Source organism: Sapajus apella, unplaced genomic scaffold (assembly GCF_009761245.1).
Source record: "Sapajus apella isolate SASKATOON/1434 unplaced genomic scaffold, GSC_monkey_1.0 scaffold98, whole genome shotgun sequence".
In the NCBI taxonomy this organism is placed as follows: Eukaryota; Metazoa; Chordata; class Mammalia; order Primates; family Cebidae; genus Sapajus; species Sapajus apella.
Window position 1 is genome coordinate 6,561,291 of NW_022437038.1, and position 9,904 is coordinate 6,571,194.

The following is a 9,904-nucleotide window of genomic DNA, read 5'->3' on the forward strand; positions in this document are numbered from 1 at the left end:
AAAAAAAAAAAAAAAAAAAAAAAAAAAAAAAAAGAATAAAAGAAATTAGCCAGGTATGATGATTCATGCCTAAAGTCCCAGCTACTCAGGAGGCTGAGGTGAGAGGACAGCTTGAGCCCAGGAGTTCAAGGTGGCACTGAGCTATAATTGTGCCACTACACTCCAGCCTGGGCAAGAGTGAGACACTGTGAAAGAGAAAGAAAGAAAAGAGATAGCAAAGACAGTCCTTTCCTTTAAGCAAATCAGGAACCAGATTTACTTTAGAAATTTGGTGGTATCGAGTTTTATGTTGCCTTTTCCTAAAGAATTAAATAGGTTGATTGAGAGTATCAGGTACTAAAGCCAAATCTAGATAAATAAAATTTCATATAGTGACAAAGTGAAATACAAGGGCACTTACCATATCCACATTGAGGCCTGGGACAGATTTGCTTCTGTCTCCCAAGGGGCCACTTTCTGGGCGAAGATCTATCACAGATTTAGTGTACTCTGAGGAGAAGACCAAAAAGCCAAATCAAAAGAGACCTATTCTTCTCCATACCAAGAGCCCATCAAGGGTACTCAGAACTTTGGTCCCAAAAGACCAGTAAGGGAAACCAGTTACCTGAAGGCCTGAGTATTTTCCTGGTGTTCTTCTTAAATATCATCTCACCGTCATCCACAATTACCACATTTTGACCTCCAGGCTGAGTTTCCTAGAAAGGAACAAGGGCATGAAAATGGAAAAGGACAGATGGACAGGTAGAAGGAGTGAGTAAGAAAGGATAGCCTTAAGAAGAATGAGGCTCAGATTTTCCCGAAACTATGACAAACTTGGAAAGATTATGTGCCTAGGAATAGTACGAAACCTATTTTCTCACACAATTCAACCAAAACCTTAGAAAATGCTCCCAAGTGACTCTAAACTGAAATTTGTTTAGTTGAATTCCTGATTTAAATTCTGCCTAAGAGAACGGAGGGATGGAGGGAGGGAAGAAAGAGGAAGAGAGGAGTGAGGGGGAAGGAGGAAGGGAAAGATGGAGGGAGACTGGGAGGTAAAGGAGGAAGGGAAGGAAGGGAGGGGAAGAAGGTGGCTCAGTAACCTGAAGCTTACCTTTTCTACTTGAGATTTGGGAACAGACATCTTCTTCCATTCTGGAAAGAGGCCAGATTTATCCAGAGAGTCTCTCCTGGAGGTAGATTGACAAGTTATAACTAAGTCACCTCCTCCCCTTCCCCTTGCACCCAGAGATCAAAGCTCTATGGAAGGAAAGCCAGTGGCTTGGGTCATGGTAATAAGCAAATTCAGAAGGTATACTTCACATCTGATTTACCTGGAAGGAATGCAGAAGATCAGATAGGCAACTTAGCACAAACACAAACACTCATATCCCTCATTCTCAAAGGACAGCAGCATCAGTTGCTACATGGCTAAGAAGAATACTGCAAGGTACTGGGGGAATCGACTGGGGAAGCCAATATGATCCAGGAAGCTGTGCTCAGAGCCAAATCAGTACACGTGCTACCGAAAAGACTTCTGGTGAGGTCGGAGGAAATACCTCATTCAACTTCCTGAGAACAGAAGTCAGGAACACTGATGCTGCAGAACAAAATCGCAACTTGGGTTGCGTGGAGATGAGAGAAATGTGGGAACCTCACCTGGAGGTGCTATCCGAGTCAGCTGTGAAGCTATCCAGACTCTCACTCTCAGTTTCCAATGCACTCTTTCCACTTTTCAGCTTTGGCACTTCAAATAGCACACTACAATAAAAACCAAGAGCCAATATTGAAAGGAAGCAAGTTCTGCCTCTAGTCAGGCCTCTTTCCAATCCAGTCACAATTGTAGCCTGAGCGATTTTGCTAAAATAAACATGGGTGTACCTTAAACATATAATAAATTTAATTAAGAAATAGGGTCTCACAATGTTGCCCAGGCTGGAGTGCTGTGGCTATTCACAGATGCCATCATAGTGCACTATAGTCTCTAATTCCTAGACTCAAGTGATCCTCCTGCCTCAGCCTTCCGAGTAGCTGGGAATACAGGCATGCACCATGGTGCCCAGCTGAGAATACTTCATTTTTTTGAGATGAAGTTTCACTCTTGTTGTCCAGGCTGGAGTGCAGGGCGCGATCTCAGCTCACTGCAACCTCTGCCTCCCAGGTTTAAGCAATTGTCCTGCCTCAGCCTCCCGAGTAGCTGGAATTACAGGCACACATCACCACATCCTGCTAATTTTTTGTATTTTTAGTAGAGATGGAGTTTCACCATGTTCCAGGCTGGTCTTGAACTCCTGACCTCAGGTGATCCACCTGTCCTGGCCTCCCAAAGTGCTGGGATTACAGGCGTAAGCCACTGTGCCCAACCTCAGTATACTTTTAAAACTCTTCAGTGGTTTTCCACTGCTGTTGGGATTTAGCTAAAACTCCTTAGCATGGCAAGAATATCCACATGATTTGGCCCCTGCCACCCTTCTCCACCCTCATCTTTCACCCCCACTCCTCCTCAAAATTTATGTTTTAGAAAGATGAAGATATTTTGGCTCTCTGATACCCTGAAGCTCTCCATCTTCCCTCTTTTATCTTCCTAGGATGTTCTTTTCACAATGGCCACTTTTCTTCACCTGGCTAAATCTACTTCTTCTTCAGATCTCTCCTTATATGTCAATTCCTCCATGTGTCTCAGGCCATGCCCCTACCCTAAGTCTGGATTAGTAAGCTTCCTCTGTGCTCCCATAGCATCCTGATTTCTTAGCAACAGTCACCACATATGTAACTATTTGTTTATGTCTTTTAAACAAATTATTTAATTTGTTCAATAATTTAAATAAATTAATGTCTTTCTCCTCCATTCGACAAAGTTCCATAAGATCAGTGACCACATATCTTATTTACCGACATGTTCCCAATGCCTTGAAGAGAGGCTAGCATAGAGTATGTACCCAAGTATTTTTATTGACTGAATTCTTGAATAAATGCCCTCAGTGGGACTGAGATACAACCATAAATAAGCAGTATGTCTAGAAGACAGTATTCAAGTGACCAGAATCCTTTTTTAGCATAACTGCCTTCATGAAGGATGACTCCAGGAATTCAAAACAGCAGTTCTCATCTTTAAAGGAAAGGACACCGTTCCTGGGCCCCTTACCTCAAAGAATTAGTGAGAGAAGTAGGAAAAGGGGAAAAAAAATTCATTCTTCCTCAAATATATCAAATAACTTCCCCTGGCTCCCAGGACACCACACTCTCCTGGTTTCCTCTTCCAACCTCCCTGGCTGCTGCTTCTCAGTCTCCTTTGCTAGTCCCTCCTCCTCCTATAGACCTCTAATATTTAGATTGTGTCCAAACTTCTTCCTCGGGCTGCTCCTCCTCTCTATTTAGAATTATCCCTAAATGATCTCATCTAGTCTCATGACTTTAAATATCTTCGATAAATGAATAACTCAATTTTATTTATTTTTACTTATTTTTTATGTTTTTTAAGATGGAGTCTCTGTCACCCAGGCTGGAATGCAGTGGTACAGTCTCGGCTCACTGCAACCTCCATCTCCTGAATTCAAGTGATTCTCCTGACTCAGTCTTTTGAGTAGCTGGGATTACAGGCTTGTGCCACCACACCCAGCTAATTTTTGTATTTTTAGTACAGACAGGGTTTCACCATGTTGGCCAGGCTGGTCTTGAACTCCTGACCTCAGGTGATCCACCAGCCTCAGCCTCCCAAAGTGCTGGGATTACAGGCTTGGGCCACCGTGCCCAGCCTCAAATTTTCTCTTACTCAAATTCCAGACTTGTTTTTCCAATGGCCTACTCAATGTCTCCACTTGGATGTCTCAAATACAGCAAACCCAAAACCAAAGCCCTAACCTTCCTCCAAAGCTGCTCTTTGCTCTGCGTCATCAAATGGCAAATTTCTCCTTTCATTTCTCAAGTCAAAAACGTTAAGAATCATCCGTTACTCTTTTTCTAACAATACAAATCAAATCTGTCGGCAAATCCCCTTCAATGTATACCTAGACTCCGATCCATTCTCACTGCTTCCACTGCCATTACTCTGGTCCAAACCACCATCATCTAGCTCCTGGATGGTTGTAGTAGCCTCCTAACTAATCCTGCTTCTTCCCTTGCCCCTATACATTCTATCCAGAACACAACAGCCAGAATGAGCTTTTAAAATATAAATCAGACATAGAACTATTATATGACCCAGCAATTCTACTCCTGGGTGCCTACACAACAGAACTGAACAATAAATGTCCACACAAAAATGTTACATGAATGTTCATAGCAGCATTGTTCATAATAGCCAAAAGGTGGAAACATCCTAAATGTCTATCAATGCATGACTAGACAAACAAAATGTGGCATATATATCATCCGAAATGTCTATCAATGCATGACTAGACAAACAAAATGTAGCATATTCATATAACGGATTATTCATCAATAAAAGAAAATGAAATTCAGATACATGCTACAACATGGATGAACTTTGAAATCATTATGCTACTTGAAAGAAGCCAGCCACTGGGCAGGTCTGAAGGAAAAAAAAAAAAAAGAAGGCAGCAGCATAACGGAAACTCATAAATAAAGCCCTAAATCCCTGGGACAGAGCACCTGGGAACAAAAAGCAGTTTATGAGTTCTGCTGCAGCAGACCTAAAAGTACCTGCCCAGCAGCTCTGAATGAACAACAACAGAGCTCGCAGCTCACCATTTGAGCTCCTATAAAGAAGAGACCGTCTCCTCAAGCAGCTCCCTGACCCCTATATATCCAAAAAGACACCTCATAAAAGAGAGATCAGATTGACACTAGGCGGGTATCCTTCTGGGACAAAGATAGCAGAAGAAAACTGGTAACAACCCTTGCTGTTCAGCAGCTGCTGCAGGTGAACCCCAGGCAAGCAGGGCCTGGAGTGAACCTCAGCAGACCTACAGCAGAGGGGCCAGACTGTCAGAAGGAAAACCAAGAAACAGAAATAACCTCATCATCAACAAACAGAACGTCAACCTGAAAGATTTGAGACCCAATCTGAAAGCCAGCAACTACAAAGTCGACAGGTGGATAAATCCTTAAAGATGGGAAGAAACCAGCGCAAAAAGGATGAAAACACCCGAAACCAGAACACCTCTCCTCCTAAAAGGGATCACGGCTCCTCACCAGCAAGGGAACAAGGTTGGATAGAGAACGAGTGTGATGAAATGACAGAATCAGACTTCAGAAGGTGGGTAGTAAGAAACTTCTGTGAACTTAAAGAACATGTTCTAACCAAATGCAAAGAAACTAAGAACCTTGAAAAAAGATTCGACGAAATGCTAACAAGAATGGACAAAATAGAAAGGAATATAAGTGAATTGATGGAGCTGAAAAACGCAACACGAGAACTTCGTGAAGCATGCACAAGTATCAACAGCCGAATTGACCAAGCAGAAGAAAGGATATCAGAGGTAGAAGATCAACTCAATGAAATAAAACGGGAAGGCAAGGCTGGAGAAAAAAGGGTAAAAAGGAATGAACAAAGTCTCCAAGAAATGTGGGACTATGTGAAAAGGACTAATCTACGTTTGATAGGCATACCCGAATGCGACGAAGAGAATGAATCCAAGCTGGAAAATACTCTTCAGGATATTATCCAGGAAAACTTCCCCGACCTAGCAAGGCAGGCAAACATTCAAGTCCAGGAAATACAGAGAACACCACAAAGATATTCGTCAAGAAGAGCAACCCCAAGGCACATCATCGTCAGATTCACCAGGGTCGAAATGAAGGAGAAAATACTAAGGGCAGCCAGAGAGAAAGGTCGGGTTACCCATAAAGGGAAGCCCATCAGACTCACAGCAGATCTCTCAGCAGAAACCCTACAAGCCAGAAGAGAATGGGGGCTGATATTCAACATCCTTAAAGAAAAGAACTTTCAACCCAGAATCTCCTATCCAGCCAAACTAAGCTTCATAAGTGAAGGAAAAATAAAATCCTTTGGGAACAGGCAAGTAGTCAGAGATTTCGTCACCACCAGGCCAGCTCTACAAGAGCTCCTGAAAGAGGCTCTACACATATAAAGGAACAACAAGTATCAGCTCAACTAAAGGGCAAAACAGCCAGCTAGCACCAAAATGGCAGTATCAAATTCACACATAACAATATTAACCCTAAATGTAAATGGACTAAATGCCCCAATCAAAAGACACAGACTGGCAAATTGGATAAAAAGACAAAACCCATCGGTGTGCTGTATCCAGGAAACCCATCTCACATGCAAGGATACACAAAGGCTCAAAATAAAGGGATGGAGGAAGATTTACCAAGCAAATGGAGAGCAAAAAAAAGCAGGAGTTGCAATTCTCATCTCTGATAAATTAGACTTTAAAGCAACAAAGATCATAAGAGACAAAGAGGGACATTACATAATGGTAAAAGGATCAATGCAACAAGAAGAGCTAACGATCCTAAATATATACGCACCCAATACAGGAGCACCCAGATACATAAGGCAAGTTCTTAATGACTTACAAAGAGACTTAGACTCCCACACAATAATAGTGGGAGACTTTAACACCCCATTGTCAACATTAGACAGATCAACCAGACAGAAAATTAACAAGGATATCCAGGACTTGAACTCAGACCTGGACCAAGCAAACCTAACAGACATTTACAGAACTCTCCACCCCAAATCCACAGAATATGCATTCTTCTCAGCACCACATCACACCTACTCTAAAATTGACCACATAATTGGGAGTAAATCACTCCTCAGCAAATGCAAAAGAACGGAAATCGTAACAAACAGTCTCTCAGACCACAGTGCAATCAAGTTAGAACTCAGAATTCAAAAACTAACCCAGAAACGCACAGCTTCATGGAAACTGAACAACTTGCTCTTGAATGTTGACTGGATAAACAATGAAATGAAGGCAGAAATAAAGATGTTCTTCGAAACCAACGAGAACAAAGACACAACATACCAGAATCTCTGGGACACATTTAAAGCAGTCTCTAGAGGAAAATATATAGCAATAAGTGCCCACATGAGAAGCAAGGAGAGATCAAAAATTGACACCCTATTGTCAAAACTGAAAGAGCTAGAGGAGCAAGACCAAAAAAAATCAAAGTCTAGCAGAAGACAAGAAATAGCTAAGATCAGAGCAGAACTGAAGGAGATAGAGACACAAAAAACCCTTCAAAAAATCAATAAATCCAGGAGCTGGTTTTTTGAAAAGATTAACAAAATAGACAGACCACTAGCCATATTAATAAAAAAGAAAAGAGAGAATAACCAAATTGATGCAATAAAAAACGATCAAGGGGATATCACCACAGATTCCACAGAAATTCAAACCATCATCAGAGATTATTACAAACAACTCTATGCACACAAACTAATAAACCTGGAAGAAATGGATAAATTCCTGGACACTTGCCTCCTGCCAAGCCTAAACCAGGAAGAAGCTGAAACTCTGAACAGACCCATAACAAGGTCTGAAGTTGAGGCAGCAATTAAGAGCTTACCACCCAAAAAATGCCCAGGTCCAGATGGGTTCACAGCTGAATTCTACCAGACATACAAAGAGGAGCTGGTACCATTTCTTCTGAAACTATTCCAAGGAATACAAAAAGAGGGAATTCTTCCCAAATCATTTTATGACACCAACATCATCCTGATTCCAAAACCCAGCAGAGACTCAACAAGAAAAGAAAACTTCAGGCCAATATCCATGATGAACATAGATGCAAAAATCTTCAATAAAATACTGACAAGCCGATTGCAACAGCACATCAAAAAGCTTATCCACCATGATCAAGTAGGCTTCATCCCGGGGATGCAAGGCTGGTTCAACATACGCAAGTCTATAAACGTAATTCACCACATAAACAGAACCAAAGACAAAAACCACATGATTATCTCAATTGATGCAGAGAAGGCCTTTGACAAAATTCAACAGCCCTTTATGCTAAAAATTCTCAATAAGCTAGGTATCGACGGAACGTATCTCAAAATAATAAAAGCTATTTATGACAAACCAACAGCCAATATCATACTGAATGGGCAAAAACTGGAAGCATTCCCCTTGAAATGTGGCACCAGATAAGGATGCCCGCTCTCACCACTGCTATTCAATATAGTATTAGAAGTTCTAGCCAGAGCAATCAGGCAAGAAAAAGAAATAAAGGGCATTCAGACAGGAAAGGAGGAAGTCAAATTGTCTCTATTTGCAGACGACATGATTGTATATCGAGAAGACCCCATCGTCTCAGCCCCAAACCTCCTGAAACTGATAAGCAAGTTCAGCAAAGTCTCAGGATACAAAATCAACGTGCAAAAATCACATGCATTCCTATACACCAATAACAGACTTAAAGAGAGCCAAATCAAGAACAAACTTCCATTCACAATTGCCACAAAGAGAATAAAATACCTAGGAATACAACTAACAAGGAATGTAAAGGACCTCTTCAAGGAGAACTACAAGCCACTGCTCAATGAAATAAGAGAGGACACAAACAGATGGAGAAACATTCCATGTTCATGGTTAGGAAGAATCAATATCGTGAAAATGGCCATACGGTCCAAAGTAATTTACAGATTCAATGCTATCCCCATCAAGCTACCAATGACCTTCTTCGCAGAACTAGAAAAAACCACCTTAAACTTCATATGGAACCAAAAGAGAGCCCGCATAGCCAAGTCAATTCTAAGCAAAAAGAACAAAGCGGGGGGCATCACACTACCAGACTTCAAACTATACTACAAGGCTACAGTAATCAAAACAGCATGGTACTGGTACCAAAAGAGAGATATAGACCAATGGAACAGAACAGAGGTCTCGGAAGCAACACAACCTTTCTACAACCATCTGATCTTTGACAAACCAGACAAAAACAAGCAATGGGGAAAGGATTCCCTGTTCAATAAATGGTGTTGGGAAAGCTGGCTAGCCATGTGCAGAAAGCAGAAACTGGACCCCTTCCTGACACCTTACACTAAAATTAACTCCAGATGGATTAAAGACTTAAACATAAGACATAACACCATAAAAACCCTAGAAGAAAATCTAGGCAAAACCATTCAGGACCTAGGTGTAGGCAAGGACTTCATGACCAAAACACCAAAGGCATTGACAACAAAAGCAAAAATAGACAAATGGGACCTAATCAAACTCCACAGCTTCTGCACAGCAAAAGAAACAATCATTAGAGTGAATCGGCAACCAACAGAATGGGAAAAAATTTTTGCAGTTTACCCATCTGACAAAGGGCTGATACCCAAAATTTACAAAGAACTAAAACAGATTTACAAGAAAAAAACTAACAAGCCCATTCAAAAGTGGGCAAAGGATATGAACAGACACTTTACAAAAGAAGACATACGTGAGGCCAACAAACATATGAAAAAATGCTCATCATCACTGGTCATCAGAGAAATGCAAACCAAAACAACATTGAGATACCATCTCACGCCAGTTAGAATGGCGATCATTAAAAAATCTGGAGACAACAGATGCTGGAGAGGATGTGGGGAAATAGGAACACTTTTACACTGTTGGTGGGAGTGTAAATTAGTTCAACCATTGTGGAAGACAGTGTGGCGATTCCTCAAGGACATAGAAATAGAAATTCCATTTGACCCAGCAATCCCATTACTGGGTATATATCCAAAGGATTACAAATCGTTCTACTATAAAGACACGTGCACACGAATGTTCATTGCAGCACTGTTTACAATAGCAAAGACCTGGAACCAACCCAAATGCCCATTGACGATAGACTGGATAGGGAAAATGTGGCACATATACACCATGGAATATTATGCAGCCATCAAAAACGATGAGTCTGGGTCCTTTGTAGGGACATGGATGAACCTGGAAACCATCATTCTCAGCAAACTGACAGAAGAGCAGAAGATCAAACACCGCATGTTCTCACTCATAGG

General features: G+C 41.4%; 1 protein-coding gene across 3 annotated transcripts in view; it reads right to left on the reverse strand.

Moving 5' to 3' along the window:
• SYTL4 (synaptotagmin like 4) overlaps positions 1-9,904 on the reverse strand; it is a 57,148-nt gene that overhangs the window by 14,483 nt on the left and 32,761 nt on the right. For all 3 annotated transcript variants that reach the window (XM_032257769.1, XM_032257770.1, XM_032257771.1), the window contains 4 exons: positions 1,639-1,740; positions 1,094-1,169; positions 605-695; positions 401-489 (listed from right to left, as the gene is read on the reverse strand). In XM_032257769.1, coding sequence (XP_032113660.1) covers positions 401-489; positions 605-695; positions 1,094-1,169; positions 1,639-1,740 — 358 coding nt within the window. The remainder of the gene's footprint in view (positions 1-400; positions 490-604; positions 696-1,093; positions 1,170-1,638; positions 1,741-9,904) is intronic.